The 21,712-nt window shown below is 34.3% G+C and overlaps 5 protein-coding genes across 6 annotated transcripts; 4 read left to right on the forward strand and 1 right to left on the reverse strand.

Annotated features, from left to right (window-relative positions):
• The first annotated feature begins 173 nt into the window (after positions 1-173).
• On the forward strand, positions 174-1,766 carry LOC140831543 (guanine nucleotide-binding protein subunit gamma 1-like). Its single transcript, XM_073195289.1, has 4 exons — positions 174-452; positions 578-630; positions 1,325-1,369; positions 1,478-1,766. Exons 1-4 carry the CDS (start codon positions 258-260, stop codon positions 1,557-1,559), a joined length of 375 nt encoding a protein of 124 aa, XP_073051390.1. The 5' UTR covers positions 174-257; the 3' UTR covers positions 1,560-1,766.
• A 1,712-nt stretch (positions 1,767-3,478) lies between these two features.
• LOC140832024 (uncharacterized protein At4g15970-like) lies at positions 3,479-6,704 on the forward strand. The gene is made up of 3 exons (XM_073195787.1): positions 3,479-3,871; positions 5,123-5,494; positions 6,098-6,704. Exons 1-3 carry the CDS (start codon positions 3,566-3,568, stop codon positions 6,590-6,592), a joined length of 1,173 nt encoding a protein of 390 aa, XP_073051888.1. The 5' UTR covers positions 3,479-3,565; the 3' UTR covers positions 6,593-6,704.
• Positions 6,705-7,468: 764 nt separating this feature from the next.
• On the forward strand, positions 7,469-9,923 carry LOC140832026 (uncharacterized protein At4g15970-like). The gene is made up of 3 exons (XM_073195789.1): positions 7,469-7,787; positions 8,801-9,172; positions 9,320-9,923. The coding sequence occupies exons 1-3, from the start codon at positions 7,488-7,490 to the stop codon at positions 9,812-9,814; spliced, it is 1,167 nt and encodes a 388-aa protein (XP_073051890.1). The 5' UTR covers positions 7,469-7,487; the 3' UTR covers positions 9,815-9,923.
• Positions 9,924-10,141: 218 nt separating this feature from the next.
• Positions 10,142-14,235, reverse strand: LOC140832025 (tryptophan--tRNA ligase, cytoplasmic-like). The gene is made up of 11 exons (XM_073195788.1): positions 13,780-14,235; positions 13,513-13,698; positions 13,243-13,294; positions 13,068-13,133; positions 12,134-12,220; positions 11,882-11,974; positions 11,474-11,554; positions 11,114-11,185; positions 10,748-10,816; positions 10,517-10,627; positions 10,142-10,345 (listed from the first exon to the last, which is right to left on the reverse strand). The coding sequence occupies exons 1-11, from the start codon at positions 14,205-14,207 to the stop codon at positions 10,295-10,297; spliced, it is 1,296 nt and encodes a 431-aa protein (XP_073051889.1). The 5' UTR covers positions 14,208-14,235; the 3' UTR covers positions 10,142-10,294.
• Positions 14,236-15,789: 1,554 nt separating this feature from the next.
• LOC140832027 (protein MOS2-like) lies at positions 15,790-18,181 on the forward strand. 2 transcript variants are annotated; one of them, XM_073195791.1, is made up of 2 exons: positions 15,790-17,411; positions 17,950-18,181. In XM_073195791.1, exon 1 carries the CDS (start codon positions 15,923-15,925, stop codon positions 17,303-17,305), a length of 1,383 nt encoding a protein of 460 aa, XP_073051892.1. In that variant the 5' UTR covers positions 15,790-15,922; the 3' UTR covers positions 17,306-17,411; positions 17,950-18,181. The 2 variants fall into 2 exon arrangements, with proteins under 2 accessions (XP_073051892.1, XP_073051891.1); XM_073195790.1 differs by having other exon boundaries at positions 15,790-17,362; positions 17,950-18,177.
• Positions 18,182-21,712: the final 3,531 nt, after the last annotated feature.

Below are 21,712 nucleotides of genomic sequence, written 5' to 3' on the forward strand. Positions count from 1 at the left end.
TTTGACATTTACATGTACGTGTAATATTTGATTATTTGGGGTTCATATTGTTAAAAATAAATAAGTTTTCAATTTTTATAAAAATATGTATAATAAAAGAATGGAAAAAATCCCACCACATTTCATGATCCTACGACGTTTGACCAACTTTCCAAGTCTCCGTCCGCTTTAAATCGTCCGCTCATTCACTTTAATTATCAACCAATATTTTCACCTCCCACCCATTACCCCTCCACCAGTGTACGGCGCGGTGGTTAATGGATTCAGCTCCGCCGCAAGCGGCGTCGCAGCAGCCAAACTATAACGCTTCTCAACCGCCATCATATTCTTCTTCATCAGCATCGGCAATGCCACGATCTCAGGGATCTGCAAGTATGATTCCTGGATTAATGGGAAAGCATCGAATTTCTACTGCAATTTCTCTTCTCGATCAGCAAATCCAAATAATCCAGGTGAACGATCATCTTCTTCTCAAAATTGATCTTCCTGTTAAATTTTTTTTTTGATTTTTTTGTTATATATTTCTCAGAAATTTGTATTGTTTGGCTGGAGTAATTGCGTTTAACTTTTTGTGTAGGATGAGCTGGACGAACTTGAAACTGTCGATGGAGTCTCCACTGTTTGCCAAGAGTAAGTCTCTTTCATAACAAATGGTCGCTAATTTATAATGGATGGGATCTGGATGAACATATATATGCTTTATTTATTATGTTTTAAGTTCAAGATTTAACATTGAACTGAATAAGGCAAAAAATATTTGGTCTTTTCTAAGCATTTACATGAACTAGTTGCACAATACAAGCAATAAGGGTCATAAAATGTAGGTTGGTATAACTTGAACTTAGATGCAAATAAAAAAATCTTTCTTTAAATTTTTTTACTTGAAGTGGTTTCCACAGCTCATAGCTGTATATCAAGATAATTATAGTAATGATTTCTCAGTTAGTACAGTCCAACATAGTTGTCTAGATTTTAAATTCTTCAAATTTTGTTCATTGTCATCATGAGCACATGCTTGGGATCAACACGACAACAAGTGCTTTGAAAATTCTCTAAGACGTACTTGATAATTTGGGCCTCATTTGTTTCCTTGTGTCTATTATTTGTATCATATTCCCTATTACTTCGAACAGTTCGACATTTATCATGACCAATCTATATCAAATGTCGAGCCTTATTCTTATCTATGATTTCTCACTCGTCTTCTATTAGATCAGTTCTTGTGTAATCAGTGTCGTACCCCCATCATTCACAAAAATATGATAAGTGTGAAACAATGCTCGATTTGTTCACTCATCGCATTCTTTTGATTGCTTAACAATAGGCTAATTTCAAGCATCGAATCTGCCCCAGACGCACTACTTCCAGTGTAAGAATCACTGATTTTCTTAATTGCGTACGTTTTAGTTTCAATATATCATGTTGAACTTTATCACCACCCAAAAAATACTGTAATATGATGAATTTATTTATGCAGGACAAAAGGGCCAGCAGAGGTGGGTTGGGACAGGTGGTTCCAAGGTGCCCAAAGCTCAAGAAACCGCAGACGATGGATCTGAACAATACCAAAAATGTGTATTTTTCGTTTTCATGCTTTTGGAATTTTTATGCCACAATTCACCGAACAAATAACCTAGCACATAGAATTAGAAAGCGAAATTATAATTTTGTTCTAGATTGTAAGATGTAACACAGCATCCATTTAGAAACTTTCTCGGCATAAAGCAAAGTTCAATTCTAAAGCTGACATGTTCAGTCTTCTGTTATACTTTGTAATACCTAAAGTTTGTCCAGTATGCTATTAGGGAGATGTAGCAAGCATTTATTTAGTGTGCAAAGATAATTTGAAGCGTGATACAAGGAATGATTTTCAGGTAGTTTTACGTAATTTTGGTAATGCTTCATGAGATGAGTTTTTGTCTTTTACGAGTATGATGATCCTCACCACTCTTCGCATTACAGATGGCATATTAGTTTTTGTCGGCCATAGTAGATTTTGGATGTCAAGGATGCTCTTTCTGGAAAACCCTTTGGTCATCTTGAGCACCTTGTTCTCTGATCGCCTCTAGCCACCTCTCTTCTGCCTTTTTTTGGCTTCTGCTACTATAATCTCCAAATCTTTTTAGTGTGGCACTTCGAAAGACGAATTTGTTATCATGTTACGGTGGAAATAACCTTCATAGAATGGAGAATAGTGGTTACCTCGTCAATTTTCTTTTTTTTTTTTTCACTCCATTCTTCATTACCTCTTGGTGCTCGTCCACACATGGGGTGCTTCAATCTAACATACATGCTGAAGACATGGAATGAGAGGCATGATTCCCAGGCTCATTTCCCATTCCCAACTATTAGAAATAGATGTTGCTCAGATATGATTGATATTATGTATACCGCCGTGCCTTGTCTTTTTGTGACGACCAACGTGTTAAAATGAGTAGCTTTCAGCTCCAAGGGATTGGGAGAGATCGAAGTATATTAACTTCGAACAGAGGATTTCCCAAGTAATAGTAACATATTGAATCACAAGCACGGATTCCAAACCCAAATAACCTGGAGAGAACATGAAGATCTAGTGACCGTGAATTTGCAAAATTGCTAGAGTTTGGCATGTGGAGCAAGTGAACTTTAACGTGGAGTTTTTTCTAAGGTTGGGCAGACTTTTTCGTGGTTAGGTTGCAGTCTTAATTTACATCAACAGTACCTGAATTTTAGAAAATAATTGACCTGAGGAGTGGATTGGATCATATTCGACGTGCATGTGATCCATTGGTGATAATAAAAAAAAAAATACATTTTCAAATCGAATATATATTATTTAAAAATGTTTGGTAGGTAATATTAAAAAAATGCATTTCTGTACAATAATATGGCACCTCACCATTATTAAAATTTTGTCGTCTTCGTTTTTTATTCTTGAAGTCCCAATAGTCTTGAAATTTTGGATTTATATATGTATTTATTATTTAAAAATAATAGACGGGCTCGAACTCAAATTTACGTTGCATTTGAATATTTGATATCCCACCGACTCAAAGAGATTTATCCTTATAATATTTCCTATATGAGACAGTACTTGGGAGAAACTGAAGCAGCCATTCCAAAAGTTTAAATGCAAGTGCGACTTCTTCTCAGATACTTGGAATTGACCGAGGCATCAATTTTCCAAAACAAATGCAACTGCCTATCCCACAAAATTAATTAAAAGGATAATAAACTTATGAACCAACTTCTTGCTTTAAATTTAATTGATTGGACTTCTAAACAATTGGTTAAATTTGTTTTTAACTTGTACAAGAGATGTTAATTCATGTCTAATTACAATGTTTGACCACTTAAGCCGCACACACGTCATACACGTACACAACTGGTATTTATCTTAGTTACCAATCGTCCCGTCCATCCAAGAATTATGAAATAAAAATAGGCAAGGCTGCTTAATTATTATTTTATATTATATTTGATTACAAATGATTAATAAAGATCAATAGTACTGCAACTTCCATTCATATTGATATCGATAAATAGAAGTCTTTCTCATCATTTGATCAGACCATTAGAACCATCAATGGGTTCCCATGGTGGAGGCGCTCACGACTCCCTTGAGCTGGGTGGCTCCAATGATCAGAACCACCGCAAATCAGTTCCCGACCGCCACCGCAATCGCCTCGATTACTATAGTGTAGCTGTTAAAATTACTTTGATATTTGTGGTCATTGGCCTTTCTTACCTTGTTCTCAATCAATCTTCGTATCCTTCTCAATTGTTTCCAAGGCCAGATTTATATTCATCTTCATCAAACGACTCTGATTCTGGAAAATGGGGCTCTTCATTGCACCAGTTCGCTTCCGATCAAGACGACCTTCCTTCCTATGTAAGTTACATATAACTCCAGTTCTCCTCCTCCCTCCTCGAATATTATATCAAGAAATTTTCAATGGAACTATAATTTCGGTAGTGATAGTTCTTCCAAATTTCCAACCAAAAAAAAATACATTATATTATGGTTGTCGTATATATTACGTTTCAGAGAAAGTCCTACGATGTTTATTATTATTTTTCCTACAAATTCAAGTTTGTAGAAGTGATAAGAATCTTAAAACGTGACGCATACAATACGTTGTTCTCTTCCATTCACAAATTTTAACAAGAAACAATAGTTCGTCGGTATACTTAAAATATTCAAATGGTAAATTTAAAAAAATCATGTTATAAAATTCCAAGAAAGACTTTTGGAAAATGACAACTGCGATTGGTCATCTTCACCAACCACTACTTATCTTTCCATGTAACACGTTGAAAACTATAATAACAAATTAAGATACTTTAATTTGGTATTGATGGTAATTAGAGACCCAGCCACTTAACTTGAATTTTTTTTTGAAAATTCATGCACCCTCTTTCATATATGATAATGATGCGTATATTATTATTATTTTTACTATTTTTTTAAAATTTGAGCATACAAGACTGACTGTTTTTAGTGTCGTGAAAATTACACAAATTTTTTTTTTTCCAATTTTATTATTATGTCATCATTAAATAGATAGGTTAACAAAGTCAATACTTTAAATTGTGAGACTTTCTAACTTCATATCACACGTTCTCCTCCTCAACGTGCACGCCTTTTACCCTCCAGTTTCATTTTTTTCGCTTCAATAAGATATCTTCTTCATTGCTTTTTTTAAAAAAAAAACAAAATCTTTATCCTATATTTGGGCTGATGATTTTAGTTTCTTAGGTGTTTTTCTGGGATAATTAGTTAAATTTGATATATATATATATATATATATATATATATATACACGATGGCAAATAAAGTCTCACCCCAGCTGTCCCCAAATTTGGTTTCGATAATATGACTTTTATTATGAATTAAATATTATGGCAATGGCCTTAAAAATTACATGCCCGTCTCGATTTACTTCATTTTCTATTTTATTTGAGAGAGATGTTGTTTGACCACTAAATTGGGAGAGATCAACAACATATTGTCGAAATCTTATAAATAAGATTTTAAACCTTAATTACGAAATCAAACCGAAATAACAGAATTTGACAAGTTACATTGTTGAAATAAAGGGAACAGACTAATTTTGGTTCTGTTTTATCAATGATTGATCAGACCAATGATGAAATAAATAAATTGGAGAGCATATTGAAGGAAGCAGCCATGGAGGACGGCAAAACAGTGATAATCACCACCTTAAATGCGGCGTGGACGGAACCGAATACGATCTTCGATCTCTTCCTAGAGAGCTTCAGGATTGGAAATCAGACTCTTCACCTGCTAGATCACGTGGTGGTTGCGGCATTAGACGAGACCGCCTATGCGCGTTGCTTGGCCGTGAAGCTCCACTGTTTCCCCCTCACCACCGCCGGAGTCAACTTCTCCGGCGAAGAGCTTTTCATGAGTGAGGATTACTTGAAAATGATGTGGAGAAGGATTGATTTCCTTCGAGTTGTTCTTCAACTAGGATTCAATTTCGTATTCTCGGTAAGCCATGTTAATTTGATTTACGTGCATATAGATTAAATTTTGGGATGATAATCAAAATGGTTATCTACATTGGTTCTTTTTGTGTTTTGATCCGGTAAATATTTAAATTTGAGATTTGATCATATAAATGGTAGATGAGATCCTATTTATGTGGGCGCTATCCTCATTTCATTTCAACGGGTAAAATCTTACCACATTTATAATTTCAAAAAAAAAAAGTGAGTCCTATATATGCATGGGTAAATTTTGGCCATCCATTCTATCATGTGGCAATGCCCACATGGATAGGATGAAATAAACTCATATAAATTAGGATATATTTGGATTTTCCGTATATTTTTTTATAGAGTGTTGACATGACAATGTATAATTGAGTATATCTTAATGTCACATCAGCTTTTTCGATATATTTTATATTATATCAACACTCTGACAGAAAAAAAAAAATCAAATCATAATCTGATTTATAGAACAAAAACTCAAATTTAAATATTTACTAGATCAAAACACAAGGACCATTTTGACTTCAATTTTATTGCACTTTAAAACCTTTTCATTTCAGTACTGCCAGTACTCCATACCTTCATTGCTGATTCTCAGGATGCGGATGTTATGTGGCTGAGAGATCCATTCCCGAGATTTTACCCAAACGCCGACTTCCAAATCGCCTGCGACCACTACTACGAGGAGCTCAACTCCACCGATGTGGGTAACTCCCCAAACGGAGGCTTCAACTACGTCAAATCCAATAACAAAACCATCAAATTCTACAAATTCTGGTACATGGGAAAGGATTATTTCCCTGGCACACACGACCAAGACGTTCTGAACATGATCAAAATGGTTCCTTACGTCGCAAATCTTGAAATGGAGATTAGGTTTTTGAACACTGCTTATTTTGGCGGGTTTTGTGAACCCAGCAAGGATCTGGATGTGGTGATTACGATGCATGCAAATTGTTGTATTGGGTTGGACAACAAGATTCATGATATACAGATGGTGATTGATGATTGGAAGAGGTATATGGAGTTGGGACCAACCGGGGTAACGAATTCCAGCACGAGATCTTGGAGTGTTCCTAGGAGATGTGGATGACTATTTTAATTTGTGTATAACTTTCTTTCTTTCTTTTGTCTTCTCCCCCTGAGGATGAAGCATAAAACATTTAAGTTTTTTTTCCCTAAATAATAAGATTTGAAGTTTTCAAGATGCTGAACATTTTCAATAGAAACACAATTATAATGAGCTTCGCCATTCAAGAAACCATTGGGAAATTTAAGGTGTATTTGATTTAAATGAACAGTGATTCTTTGGGCTGTTGGCAGTTCCAAAACCAAAAAAACAATACAATCAATTTATTTGCAAAAGTCCCACTTCGTCCTTTCACAAGTAAATGATATTTTCACTTCCATCAGATTAATCATTCAGCACTTGCAATGGTACTTTTCAACAATTTTAGTTAAAACTTCAATAAGCTAAAACCCAGAAGTTTTGTCTTGGATACATTGATGATTCATCCAAAATTTCAAAACTTGTGAGTTCATACTAATTAATAATAATTTTAAGAATATGTAGTAAAAGATAATTGTATTAAGAAACAAATGAAAATTGTAGATCATTAGTAAAAGTTATCATCTAGTTACAACTTTTCAACTATATTTTCCCACTAATGGTACAAATGGACTTAATTACTGTAAAAAAATTTTAAAAAAAAAATAAATAAATGTTGAAATATTTCTTAAAATGTATGAAGACTTAATTAAGATTTAAGCCGCACGCGTCATACACACAACTCGTAGGATCTTAATTAATTACCAATTGACCAGCCAAGATTAATTATGACACAAAAAATTAGGCAAAGCTGCTTAATTATTATATGTATAATAATTAATTAGAGCAGAACTGCAAGTTAATTAAGTTGACTTCCATTCATTGATATCGATAAATAGAAGTCTATCTCATACATTTGCTTAGAATATTACAAGTACCAATGGGTTCTCAAGGTGGAGGAGCCACCCCGGAAGGCGACCACTGCTCCCTTGAGCTGTGTGGCTCCAATGATCAGAACCGCCACCGCAATCGCCTCGATTACTATAGTGTAGCTGTTAAAATTACTTTGATATTTGTGGTCATTGGCCTTTCTTACCTTGTTCTCAATCAATCTTCGTATCCTTCTCAATTATTTCGAAGGGCAGATTTATATTCATCTTCATCAAACGACTCCGATTCTGGAAAATGGGGTTCTTCATTGCACCAGTTCGCTTCCGACCAAGACGACCTTCCTTCCTATGTAAGTAACTCCAGAATATTATATTGTGAAACTTAAGTTCAATGAAACCATAACTAGAATGAGCAAACATGCAGCTTTTATATATATATATATATATATATATATATATATATATATATATATATATACATGTGTGTGTTTGTGTGTAAAATTTAGCAAGTAATAGTTATTCAAAAGTTCTAACAAAATATATTAAAACATGATATTATGGTCGTACATATTATGATTTAAAATATTTGAATTATATTGTTATTACAGGTCAAAATTTTTGTTATAGCCACAAATATTTTCTAATGTATAAATATGTGGGTGCTAAAATTTATGAGCATATGTTTAACAAAAAAAATTCCTTTTTACTTTTTTTTGTTGAGTTAAATTATTTCTAGAAACACATAAGATTGAAAAATCGGTGTAGAAACAAGACGATAAACTCTATTTTCTTTCACCTCTTATATGAAAAGTCCAACGATGTTGTTATTATTATTATTATTATTATTATAGTAATTAAGATTTTATGTCAAATTAACTTTTCAACGAATTTTTTATTTATACGTTACAACTAATTTAATTTCTTAAATTTATAAGAAAAATAGTCTTTTTGTATTATTTATTATTGAAATTGAACTCTCTGGAGAGCTTGAATAGACTTGGTAAATAGATTGATTTATTAAAATAATTCTAGATCCGATTTTTAAAAATAATTGTAGTTTTTTTTATTATTATTATTATTAATAAATTGAGAGAGATCGATATTGACGCCAAAGCAGTACGACTGGTATTATATAGTCGAAAAAATTTATCCTGCGTGTGTCTGAATTCTTATGAATCTTAAACCTTAATCACGTGATCAAACCGAAATAACTTAGAATAATTTTTTGGTTACGGTGAATGATGACGTTGGGTTGTACCAATACTGAAACCAAGCTGGTTCTGTTTTATCAATGATGATCATGAATTTAGATTGGATTCAAATCTTAATTTTCAAACGTTGCCTTCATTGATGGATATATCAGACCAAGGATGAAATAAATAAATTGGAGAGAACATTAAAGGAAGCAGCCATGGAGGACGGCAAAACAGTGATAATCACCACCTTAAATGCAGCATGGACGAAACCGAATTCGATCTTCGATCTCTTCCTGGAGAGCTTCAGGATTGGAAATCAGACTCTTCACCTGCTGGATCACGTGTTGGTTGCGGCATTAGACGAGACCGCCTATGCGCGTTGCTTGGCCGTAAAGCTCCACTGTTTCAGCTTAACCACCTCCGGTGTCGACTTCACCGGAGAAGCGTTTTTCATGAGTGAGGATTACTTGAAAATGATGTGGAGAAGGATCGATTTCCTTCGAGTTGTTCTTCAGTTGGGATTCAATTTCGTATTCTCGGTAAGACATGTATATTTATATTATATTATTATATTATTAAGTTTAAGATACTTATAATAAAATTCATTTTTGGTATCATAATCTGTCTTAATAATATTATCGAGTACTGCCAGCATTCCAATGCATGGGTGACTTTTTGATTCTCAGGATGCGGATGTTATGTGGCTGAGAGACCCGTTCCCAAGATTTTACCCAAACGCTGACTTCCAAATCGCCTGCGACCACTACTACGAAAATCTCGACTCCACCGACGTAGGCAACTCCCCAAACGGAGGCTTCAACTACGTCAAATCCAACAACAAAACCATCAAATTTTATAAATTCTGGTACATGGGCAAGGATTATTTCCCTGGCAGACACGACCAAGACGTCCTGAACATGATCAAAATGGATCCTTACGTCGCAAATCTCAAGATGGAGATTAGATTTTTGAACACTGCGTATTTTGGCGGGTTTTGTGAACCCAGCAAGGATCTGGATCTGGTGATCACGATGCATGCAAATTGTTGTATTGGGTTGGACAACAAGATTCATGATATACAGATGGTGATTGATGATTGGAAGAGGTATATGGAGTTGGGACCAACCGGGGAAAGGAATTCCAGTACGAGATCTTGGACTGTTCCTAGGAGATGTGGATGACTATTTTCTGTATCAACTTTCTTTTTGTCGGAGGACGAGGCTATAGAGCATTTAAAGGTTTCCTTTTTTTTTAATAAAAAAGATTTAGAGTTTTCAAAATGCTGAACATTTTTCTATATATTTTTAAAATATTAAGGAATTTTGTTACATTCGTGATTTAAACTAATGAATTTCTGAAAATTTATACAACTTATATTTTTAAAAGAAAAATGTACAAATCTCAGAGGTTATATTAACATGTACCATATATGTGAGCGAAATTATGTTATCTGAGTTAATATTGTTTATAAATTAATGTCTCAGAATATTTTTTTTAATAAAAACAGCATTAAATTGGCTATGAGATCGCATGATCGAAATGCCCTAGTGTACACAGACAAAAAACAAAATTAATTCAGTTCATTTGCAAAAGGCCCGTTTCGTTCTTTCACAAGGAATTGATGTCACTCCCATCAAATTAACCATGGAACACTTGCAATTTTAGCTGAACATGTTGGGAAGTGGCCGTACGGCCATGAAAGCATCGACCATCTGCAATCAGAATAACCAAAGCTAAATTTACCAACCGACATTTAAATGTAACATGCATGGCCTGTATTAAACGAGGTCGCACATACAAATAAATTTAAAAAAGAAAAAAAGAAGAAGAAGAAGAATTCCCATTATGCCAAACAAATTGTACTAGTTCTTCGTGATTTTTACCTCATCAGTGACAGCAGCTCTGGCTCTACGATGGTTTTCAACAATTTCAGTTAAAACTTCAATAAGCCGCTGCTTCACTTCACCAGTTAGCATACGGCCTGCACCATATTCCTGATCAATGATAGCACATATATGAGCGGCGATGAGAAAATTTTAACCATTTAATAAAATATAAATAAAACATTGCGAGGCTTACAACAGAACCACAAAAGAGTAACATTAGCATCTTACCATTCTAATATGTTCCAGCTCTGCATCGTCATCCAAGAAAAAACCAAGGTATTTTATTGGTATATCCACCTAAATATGTTGAAGTAAACAGATCAGCCCGAATCCATTAAATAATACCGATATCAATTATGTCCTGTTTAACACAAGAACTGGAGATATTCCATGCACAAGAAGCCGTGGACATTATTTGCCATTTAAATTTTTTTTTTTATAAGAAACGATATATTATTAATAATAAAGTGTCAAATTACATTAGTGGACTAGTGATCCACTAAATCAAGCCGTGCAAAATAATCGAAATTTTAATGATAAATAAAAGATTTGCCATTTAAAATCACCCAGGTACAAAGATATAAACTGCGATACCTCCAGGTTTGCTCCAAACTTCCTGTGGTTCTCTATTGAATCTTGCCCGCCAGAGAATGCATATCTATTTACCTGCACAAAGTATCGGTTAGCTGCAGTTAACAAACCATGAATAAGTTAATCTCGTCAAAGGTTTCGATCTGCACCACCAAAAAGTCAGCCTTGTTCAGTGCATAGCATGAAAGGCAAACTTATCTAGAACTTCTAAAATAGTGCTTTGATCACAAAACCAAATTTTTGTAAAGGTTTCTTGCAGATTTAATTTGAAGGGTTTGTAGTTATTAGGCAAAATATTAAAAGAAACTAATCATCCACTTTCACTTTAACACTCCGGATTGGAGAGGTTAATTAAAGAAAAACCTTGTTCTTTATGTCCTTCCCTGAATCGGTAACATATATAGCAGAATTTGGATCACTGGCAGACATTTTGCCCGTCTCTCCCTGCAGATATAGTCAAACAATAAAATTAAACAAAGAAATGGGGGACTAAACTGCAGTTGAAATTGAAACAACGCTAGCATAAGGTTGAATTATTGAAAATTGAAATGACAGCAAACAATCCATGGTGCGTAAAACACAAAAACTCAACCTCAGAGACATATTGTGTGAGTAGGACAGGAAAAAAATGAATGCTTATTGTTAGTCAAAATAATAAGGCTTCCTCACAAGCAATTGATTCCATCGGCAATATCATACCAGCAAAACCAATAAATCTTATGTTCATGGCATAAAAATGCTTCTCAATTAGAAGATGAAAAAATAAAAAACCTGAAGAGCGGGGAAGAATGATGATTCAAGTAAGGCAGGCTTGTGACACCCTATTCGAGGAGCAACATCTCGTGTCATTCGGAAGTAAGGATCCTGAAAAATCCGTTAATCAGTTAGAAGCAAGAAGAGGATGAAAAGACATGGTATATGGAGGGTACTATCAAATCTTTATAAAAATATCTACTCCTAGTTGACTAACATTTTCATTTGAAAAGCATATATAAAATAAATAGAACAGTAAAATGATTAAACCTGGTAAATGGCACATGCAATCAAGCTTCGAAAATTATCTTTAGCAGAAAACAAATGTGGAAATGAAGATGGAAAGCTTGGAGCTGCCTGAAATTTAGTTAGCCAGATGTTATCACCTAAAGAAGGAAAAAAGTGTACATGAAACCTGAAAACTAAACAGAAGTAATGAATAAGCAGAAACAACATCTTAGATAGATAACATTGTTTTCAGTTTATTCGAATTTGGTATTGTTTTAAATTGTGGTGCTAAAACTATTTCAAGAACAAAATAAATATACCATAAATGAAGAGAAAATGTGCCCAACTCGATGTTGCAAAGTTATTCAACATTTTCTCAGATATTTGAAACTACCAACTTAAGATTCAGAGAGTTGCAAGGAGTGACTAAAGGACATTTATAAACATGCAAGCTTTTGTGTTTGCTCATGGTCACAACAAAACCAATCTGGCTTGAAATTTCTACTTTTTGTGCAAATATTTAGCCATTAATTGAAGTTATTTTCCAAAATAAAATATATTTTCCAAATGTGAGCAGTTCAACATGATTGGGGAATCTCTGGAAGACATGAATAACTTCCAAACTAGGAATTGTTCCAAGATGCACGAGCAGCAACTTCGAAAGTGATCAAAGAGAAGTGATCCAATAGCCATCAAAATCTTTATTGAGTCTCAGACTTGAATTCAAGATGGTTGGTCCTTTAGTTATCGACAAAGTAACTGTAATTCTTGATATTGAAATGCCAGCATTTCCATGAGCAAGTCAGCAAACCATTTTACAACAGTTGTTGATTAAAAGGCAATTTGACCTTCGATCCAATAAAAGGGTCAATTAAAACAATTATGCGAAACACACACATGAGCCATACCATAATCACTTAAATGTGCATCTTCAACTACCACAGACAATTAATCTTTAAGATTTAAAAGGGAGTACCTGAACAGGTGGGAAGCTGACTTTACCAATGTGATCTTCTCCATTGAAACCAAAAATACCGAGTACCTACAACACCGATTATTGCCAAATTTAGCATTCATATGTATAAGGTGGAAAACACAAAAAAAACACGAATCTAAGACGGACAAGCCATCAAATCAAATTCCTTAATCACCTTATTATAAGTGACACACTTTGCAATCTTGACCATGTTTTTGTAGAAGGAACTGCATAATAAGTTTCATCATAAGAGCATAATCAACAGAAACGATTGGCAGTTAAATAAGGGTCTCATAGCCGAACTATGTAACCAAAAATCATTCTCAATATCAAATGATCAATCAGAGCCTTAAACGACGACCTACAGAGCCGAAACCCATTAAAGTCATGAAAATTCGCACAAAGGTAGCAAATGAAGGATGATTCAATTGGAAGAACTACTCACCCACCAACATAATCAAAATCGGAGAAGATAAACGTCTTTGAAACGTCAAATCCACAAGCAATAATATCCTTCGCATTTTCACGAGCAAGCCGCTGGCTTTCCTCGACTGACAGATTCTTCCACATGCATTTCTCATCATCCGTCAACTGTATCAGAAGTGGCACCTTGAATGCATCTTGCAGGTATCTACAAGCAACCAACTTTTAACAGATATGAAGAGAAATAAATACTCAGTAAAAGAAAACCTAATCTGAAAAATCCCATTACTTATTGAACATGAACGGCACGAGGTGGCCCAAATGCAACGCCTCGGAGGAAGGGCCACGGCCCGTGTAAAGATAAAATTTTTCCCCTCTCTCGTACGCATCGAGGACTTCATCGAAGTCCCGGTGGCTAAAGAAGATCCCGCGGCGGAGGAAGACGTGTGCAGGCCTGCCGGTGACGCGGGCGACACGGTCTACAAGAGATTGGTCGACACGCTGGCAGCCGAACTTGTCAATGAGCTTGTCGTAGTCAATTTTGCCGCTTTTGTCTCCAGTTACTTGCCATGGGGTAACGATTTGCTCCTCTTCTTCATGGCTTTTCTCCTCCATCACTGATTTACTGAACAGTGTCGTCCGAAAACGCCGGTATAGGGGCTGAGAGCGTAGGGTTTTGCTCCTTAATTGTTTAGTAAGTATCATTATTATGAGCATAAATTTACAGCACGGTTTAGATTTGTGATTAGTGTACATTACAAATATCTATGTAATCCGATTACATATTTAATATAATTGTATCATGAATCATATATATATATATATATATATATATATATATATATATATATATATATAATAGTTGTATACAAAAGTTGAGGTTTTGAATGATCTAATTAAGTGTTTAATATAAATTATATTATCATTATCCAATCAATAATTAAAAATATAACAAAATTTTATGATTGAACTCGATTTATCATCATTCATATATATATAGGCCCAGTTTGGTAGGCAGGACTAAAGTTGGATACACTATTAATAATTCGTTTGCTTTGGTTTTGGAACTTGTGACTGACTATTAGTTGGACAACATTCACTGTTCTAGTGGGAGTATAAATCAAGTCATATAATCTGGATAAAAACTATCTCACAATCCCTGAAATGCGAAATGACCGAAATACCCTTGACTTCAAAAATCAGATTTGGAAATGTGTTTGCTTCACGTCAGTCTCCTCATTTGTTCTCTCTCGACTCCTCCCACTCACCGCGGCTGAAGAACAACGAATATCACAATGGAGTAAGAAATCCACATTTGTACTTACAGATCTGAAGAACTTGGAAGTTTAATCGAAGGTAAAAGTCGATAAATTAGCGTCGAACATATGTGTGATTACTGAGTGCGGATCTGTTAATTTACGCCTTCGAGAGTATATTTGTGAGCGATTTATGTTCTTTTGTTGTACATTATTTTTATGAATCTGTGGGAGACAAGAATAATTTTTTGTTCTCGTTTGTTTGTTCTGTTAATGTAATGTCTTTTTTAATTGTTTAACAAATCGGATGAAACTTGGCTCCTCCTACAAGATAGTGCTTCTTCGCAGTCATTTTAGGCTTCGCTTAACATGTATTCTGTTTTTGTGTTTGTGTAATGCTGCTGTAGAGAAATTTTAATTTCTTTATCAATATTTGTAAGATTTTTTAATTTATGGGTTGGTTTGATCTAACGTTTTGTTACACTTGCTAAGAAATTTTTGTTTGCTCTGTGCATTATCGGAGGACACGATGTGGATCTCGGGAGGAAATCAATTTGTACTTTCAAATTCCAATATTAAATTGAAGGGTATTTTGGTCAATATTGTATTAATCATGCTTTTATCCACCTCACTTTTTTCACACCACACATGATATTATGTATCTCTATCATTATTAATCCTACCATATCAAGCATTTATCAATCAAATTATTAATCATTCAATTATCACATCATACATACCAAGCGAACCCATACATGATAGTCATTATTTTATACACAAATCATACATATGTCATTAGCTGATTATAATAATATTTCAAGTTTAGATATATTATACTGTGTCACATACGAAGAGTATAATAACTTTTTGAAATTTTTATAATATATGATAAGGCTGTGTTTGTAACAAAAAAAAATCCAACTTTCAAATATCTTATCCTAATGAAACATTTGATAATATGTTTAGAATCAATATATTTATTGAGTTGTTTTTGAGAGAGTTTTATAAATTTATATACATAAAATAAATATGATTTTGCTCTTTAAAAAAGAAATCTATAAACAAGATATAATTTATGGGCATGATTGATCGTAGTTCCGATTCCAAACCCAAAATTGATTAGGTTTTCTTACATTCGTGAGAATCGAAGGGGTCTTCCCTTCTCCTGTAATAGTTATGAGTTTTTCCTTTGCATTTACCTCGAAATCCCAATCCAATAGCAAAAAACTCGCTGCTTCCGCCGTCTTAGCCGACGACCCGCCACCCACGTCCGCCGCCGCTAGGAACTATATCAGCGAATTCGATCCCGCCGAAGTTCCATCACAAACTCAGCCCAAGGTCAAACCTATTGCCCCTATTCCCGACGATTGGCGCCCAATGAAGAAACTGAAAAACCTCCCCAATCTTCCTTCACTTTCCAAAGCCAATGGTTCAGATTCGTCCCTCCAGTTCGAGATCGATGCTCGACCTAATCCCGAAGCCGCCGACAACTCGATGGCTTACGGACTTAATATCCGCCAGGAACCTGCTGCAGATGATGGTTTTCCTGCACCTGATCGGCGTGAAAAGATGTTAGATTTGGAGATTAGGAGGTTGAGAGAGGACATGGAGAAGTTACCGGAGGACGCTGGGATGGATGACTTTGCGGATGTGCCAGTGGAAGGGTTTGGTTTGGCGTTGCTGTCGGGGTATGGTTGGAAAGAGGGCATGGGAATAGGGCGTAATGCGAAGGAGGATGTAAAAATTTCAGAGGTTATGAAAAAGACGGGGAGAGGGGGATTGGGATTTACTGAGGAGTTCAGTGAGAATCGAGTTGAAAGTAACGGTAAAGGTGCTGCAAATTTCGGGGACTCAAATGTGAAGCAGGATAAAAGGAGGGATGAGACAGAGAAGAAAAGATTAAATATTGGGAAAGAGGTGAGAATAGTGAGTGGCAGGGAGATAGGAATGAAAGGTAAGATTGTTGAGGTGAGAAGTGGAGAGATATTGGTTTTGAGGCTATCAGGAAGCATCGAGAAGGTGAAAGTTCAAAGCAAGGATGTGGCAGAATTGGGTTCCTTGGAAGAGGAGAAATGCTTGAGAAGTTTGAAGGAATGGAAGACTAAGGACGGAAATGTTAATATAGGGAAAGGGCATAGAAATTCTATAAGGAAGATGAGCCACGAAGACAAAAAAAGGGTCAATGAGAGAGTGAATTGGTTGAGGAATCACATAAGGGTTAGAATTATAAGTAAGGATTTGAAGGGTGGGAGATTGTTCTTGAAAAAAGGAGTGGTGGTTGATGTTGTGGGGCCAGGGATGTGCGACGTTTCTATGGATGAGAGCAGAGAGTTGATCCAAGGAGTGGAACAGGAGTTCTTGGAAACTGCTCTTCCAAGACGTGGAGGCACAGTGCTTGTTTTGTGTGGTAGACACAAGGGTGTATATGGGAGTCTATTGGAGCACGATTCGGAGAAGGAGACGGGTGTAGTTCGTGATGCGGATACACATGAGACGCTCAATGTGAGGCTTGATGAAATTGCGGAGTACACGGGAGATCCAAGTGATATTGGCTATTGAATTGCTTCAGTTTTATGGCTGAAGTGTTTGCTTGATGGATGTTTGTTGAACCTTGAGGTACAATTAATCCTTACATGCTCTTATGCCAGTTATTACACTTTATCATGTGTGTTAATTTGGAGTTGTTTCTTTACGTCCAGTTGCTTTTAATGATTCATGGAGTTCGAGTTGCCTGCTTTGTGAAATACAGATTGTGTCCATTGATTTATACCATCAGAGTGTTTGCAACGTTTTGATAATTTTTTTTAGCTGAAGCTCCTCTTCTGCTACGAAGGTGTTTTTGAATATTTACAGTTTTAATAGACTTGCTGATCGGCTTGCTTCTATTGATTTTGAGACTTCTTAGACAATGATAACATTAAGGGACATCCATTTTCTGTTGAACTGGTACATGGAGTTTATAGTCATCACTATTGTGTGAGATGTTTGATCGTTTGTTCCTGATTTATTGTGGTGCTATGGGTCTATCCATCAGATTCCACAAGTTCTGATTTCCAGCTAGTTAGGTCGTCTCGTCTGCACGATCTGTTTTCAACATTATTCGCGCATCTTTTGAAGAATTTTCAACATCGTGAATTGAGAACCCTCGCTGTGCTGCATTTCTCACACGGAATTTAACCGAGTGCACATGTTTGTTCTTGCAGGTGGGTAAAAACTTACGGGTGGCTCAAGTTATCTATATACTCCCTGTACTGGACCACTATCTATCATTCTCGTTCATACCAATATCAGTTACAGATTGCAAAGATTATGACAACTGTTGGACCCAAGAGGATTTATTTCAACTGATAAGTTGTTTACAATTTTTTTTACCAAACAAATTATAAGAGCTCTGTCAAACGACGTCTAAGTTTAAAGCCTCGATGGATATAAGATCAAGCTAGACGTCTTATTGGCATTGAGAGTGATAATATTTTAGATTTATCTAAAATATCTTCTATTTTATTGAACTAACTATATTATACTACTATTTTTTCTTTATATTTTATTTTCTCTTCTACCATATTGTTTGTTTTCAACTTTTAAAAATACTTATTTTTTCTTTTTCAACGAAATAAGTACATCACGACACGATCCGTTAATATCAATAATAAATTTTTCATGAGAAAAAATGACTGGATGCAACGCAAGCCTAGCATTAAAACAAGCTCACATGATATGCAACCACAAGTTGTGTATTATAATAATAATTTATTTATTTATTTCAAAAAGGTGTCGGGTGTCCTTTTTCCCTATACTGGATTCGTTACCTCATTCAAAGTTCTCATCGTTTATTTTATTTTATCATTTTCCTTTCCTTTCTGTCTTTAATTTATCTGTTGGAACACTTTGAAGTCATTGTTTGGTTGGCATTCTTTTAATGTGATAATGTTTCCATACAAACGTACGTTGTATCTTCCCTCTGCGTTACTATTTTAATTCTTATTTTATATAAAAATAGGTATTTTGCGAGACGGATCAATCATATCTGTACTACGATAAAATAATATTTCACCATAAAAACTAATATTTTTTCCATTGGGTGACCCAAATTGGATACATGTATCACAAAATTGACCTGTGTGACCGTCTCATGGATCTTTATTCGTGAGACGTATCAACAATTCTCATATTCACAATAAAATGAAATATTTTTTTTGACATAAAAATTGATATTTTTCCATAAGTGACTCAGATAGAATAATTATCTCATAAAATTGACTTTTAAAACAATTTCACGTGAGTTTTTGTGTTACATAAATAAAATAGTTTGTGTTTTATGTGTCATGTGTGTATATAAATAAATAAATATTTTTAAATAATAATACACTCTATCAGTTTTTTACATTAAAAAAAAAACAGTTGTCAAAACATAATCGGAGTCCGAAAATTTTATGTTATAATGTAAATAATTTAGAATCTCATATCTTTTCAAAAAGGCGCGTTATGGTCGACATGTGAAGGCAAGTTGCCCTTATTATTACAAATCACAAAGCACGACCAATACAACTTTTCATCTTAAACGTGCCCTATAATAATTGGATTAGGGGTTCCATGCAAATCTTTTTCTTTTATGGATTTACGTTAAACCCAAACTGCTAGGGGACAAATTGCGGTGGACAAATCTTGCTAGAATAATTTTTTAAAATAATATTTTGAATAGTCGACTCTCAAATCTTGCTAAAGAAGTAATTTATATTAAAACTAATTCAAATATAAATATTCCACAATGTAAATAAAAAATATTAGAAAAAGAAATACCACATTTATACCGTGTTTGACGAACATAAATAATAAATAATAGAAGACAAAAACTTGTGTGAGACGGTCTTACGGGTCGTATTTTTATTTGAGTCATCTATGAAAAATTATTACTTTTTATTATGAATATCGATAGGATTGACTCGTCTCACAGATAAAGATTCGTGAGATCATCACAAAAAATCTAATAATAATAGAAAAAGTAGTTGACTTATATTTTATCAAAGAGAGAAAAGTGTCTAGTCACATGGGATTTAATTTTATTAACAAAATATGTATCTACAAATGAGGGGTGATTATGGTTCGTGGAGTCTTGAATACCTCAACTTTTAAATTTTAAAATCTTGAATATCAAATTCATGAAATTATCAATTATTGGAAATCCAACCGCGAATATTGGAAGGAATGACGCTTTTAGTTTTAATAAATAACAATATATTTATTTTTCTGGATTGAGGCTTGTTTTTGTATTATTAATTAATAACTAATTTGATGCGATAATACCGTCTAACACGATAAATTTGGTAACAGTGGCTTGGTACAATCGCTGTTGATCATAATAATTAAAAATAAATTAGAGATTATCATTGTTGTTGCTGTTTAATTCAGTGAAAATGGGAACACAGAGAGTCCATTTAACTGTCCTAAATACTCTATTTTTAGGCTTATAAAATATTTTATAAGTCATACCTTTTAAAATTATCTTAAAATATTTAAATAAATAAGTTAATCGAGAGGATGAACGAATCTGTAATAAAATAATTCCAAGAGGGTACGGTACGCTTTATTCCTTTTTGTTTTGCAGGTCAAGTTGCCTTTTCTCTTCATAATACGTTAGTTTTTCTTCTCATATTTCAGATCTTTTCCACGGGAAATTTGGGTTCAGTCTCCAGTCGTCATTTTTTTTGTGTTCAGTCCCTAGATATTTTTTTAATAGCACATTTCCACATGAAGTGTACCACATTTCCACATGAAGTGTACCACATTTTATATGACATAGTACCACAATTTTGTGGGTGGGGAGTGAAGCCAAAGAAATTTTTTGATTGGGGATTTTTTAATAACTTCCCCTCTTTTCCAAAGCTTGAACACTTTCTAAAGTGTTTGCGATTTATATCTTTGACTTACGCTTGCGTTAGAGCGGTTGGTCAAAATAGAAAAAGGACGAGCTGACAAGACCTGGAGATATCAGAAGTGAGAATGCTGACATTAGTAACGAGAAAAGACCCTTTTCTTTTGTTATTGGAAAATGAGAAGGCATTCAGCTCTCTAACTAAAGGAATTAATATCCTTATAGCTTGTTTATCAAATTTTTTTTTTTGGGAGATCCTTACAAATTTATATACAACGAGCCACATATAATTATTTTATCATTTTAAAAATAAAATTCATAGCCCAATTAATTATATAATACATCATCAATCTCATCCATAACTCGAATTTTTCGGGTGTTCTGACTTTTCGATCCTTGATTTCGAATATGGAAATTGGCATGCCTTCCTTTTGAATTTAAATAATTAATGGGTTTCTTATCATTCAAAAAATTTAAATATTTTCATAAAGAAAAGTCGACTGTGATTGAAACTTAATTGAATGCATAGGGGGGCGGAAACCAATTTTTTGGGCAACGGGACGATGAATGGTGACATCAAATTTGACTTTTCTTGCAATCTAATAAATCAAACCGTACACATAAATCAAACCCCTAAAATTCTACAAGCTCAAACACTTTGCGCAATTTGATATATTGCGTATGAGGCTGTCAATCGAAAAAATAAAATAATTCTTCCTTCATTATAACATGTTTAATGGGAAGGGGTTTAAATAGTTAGTATATTCTCTCTCGAAAGTAATTTCATGTATATCAACAATATTAGATCTCGTAAATCTCTCATATTTTAATGTAAGTTGGCATCGTTATTAACTATCAAAATACTAAAATTTCATTATATGAGACAAGAAAAAACATTCTAAATGTAACGTATAAAATCCGAATTTGAGGTCGGGTTCAAATAGTTTATAAAAGCCTACCCTAGTTCTTTCAGGATCACAAGAGCTCATCGGTTTGGCATGGCTTGCACTCTCTACTGTACTTTGCTTGCCCGCGACAAGAGGTTATCTGATCATGTGGACACTATTACTTATAACTTATTTTCAAAAAAATTT

The sequence above is a fragment of the Primulina eburnea genome, chromosome 5, assembly GCF_022965805.1.
Source record: "Primulina eburnea isolate SZY01 chromosome 5, ASM2296580v1, whole genome shotgun sequence".
Taxonomy (NCBI): domain Eukaryota; kingdom Viridiplantae; phylum Streptophyta; class Magnoliopsida; order Lamiales; family Gesneriaceae; genus Primulina; species Primulina eburnea.

Bases quoted from the DNA above. Each gene is read 5' to 3' on its own strand.
- LOC140831543 (XM_073195289.1), top strand. From the start codon at position 258: ATGGATTCAGCTCCGCCGCAAGCGGCGTCGCAGCAGCCAAACTATAAC. The intron at 631-1,324 runs GTAAGTCTCTTT...GCTTAACAATAG, and splicing joins GTCTCCACTGTTTGCCAAGA to GCTAATTTCAAGCATCGAAT. The intron at 1,370-1,477 runs GTAAGAATCACT...TTATTTATGCAG, and splicing joins CCAGACGCACTACTTCCAGT to GACAAAAGGGCCAGCAGAGG.
- LOC140832024 (XM_073195787.1), top strand. From the start codon at position 3,566: ATGGGTTCCCATGGTGGAGGCGCTCACGACTCCCTTGAGCTGGGTGGC. The intron at 3,872-5,122 runs GTAAGTTACATA...ATGATTGATCAG, and splicing joins AAGACGACCTTCCTTCCTAT to ACCAATGATGAAATAAATAA. The intron at 5,495-6,097 runs GTAAGCCATGTT...GCTGATTCTCAG, and splicing joins GATTCAATTTCGTATTCTCG to GATGCGGATGTTATGTGGCT.
- LOC140832026 (XM_073195789.1), top strand. From the start codon at position 7,488: ATGGGTTCTCAAGGTGGAGGAGCCACCCCGGAAGGCGACCACTGCTCC. The intron at 7,788-8,800 runs GTAAGTAACTCC...TGGATATATCAG, and splicing joins AAGACGACCTTCCTTCCTAT to ACCAAGGATGAAATAAATAA. The intron at 9,173-9,319 runs GTAAGACATGTA...TTTGATTCTCAG, and splicing joins GATTCAATTTCGTATTCTCG to GATGCGGATGTTATGTGGCT.
- LOC140832025 (XM_073195788.1), bottom strand. From the start codon at position 14,207: ATGCTCATAATAATGATACTTACTAAACAATTAAGGAGCAAAACCCTA. The intron at 11,555-11,881 runs GTTTTTTATTTT...CTATATCTGCAG, and splicing joins CATTCTTCCCCGCTCTTCAG to GGAGAGACGGGCAAAATGTC. The intron at 11,186-11,473 runs GTTTTTCTTTAA...TACTTTGTGCAG, and splicing joins GGAAGGACATAAAGAACAAG to GTAAATAGATATGCATTCTC.
- LOC140832027 (XM_073195791.1), top strand. From the start codon at position 15,923: ATGAGTTTTTCCTTTGCATTTACCTCGAAATCCCAATCCAATAGCAAA.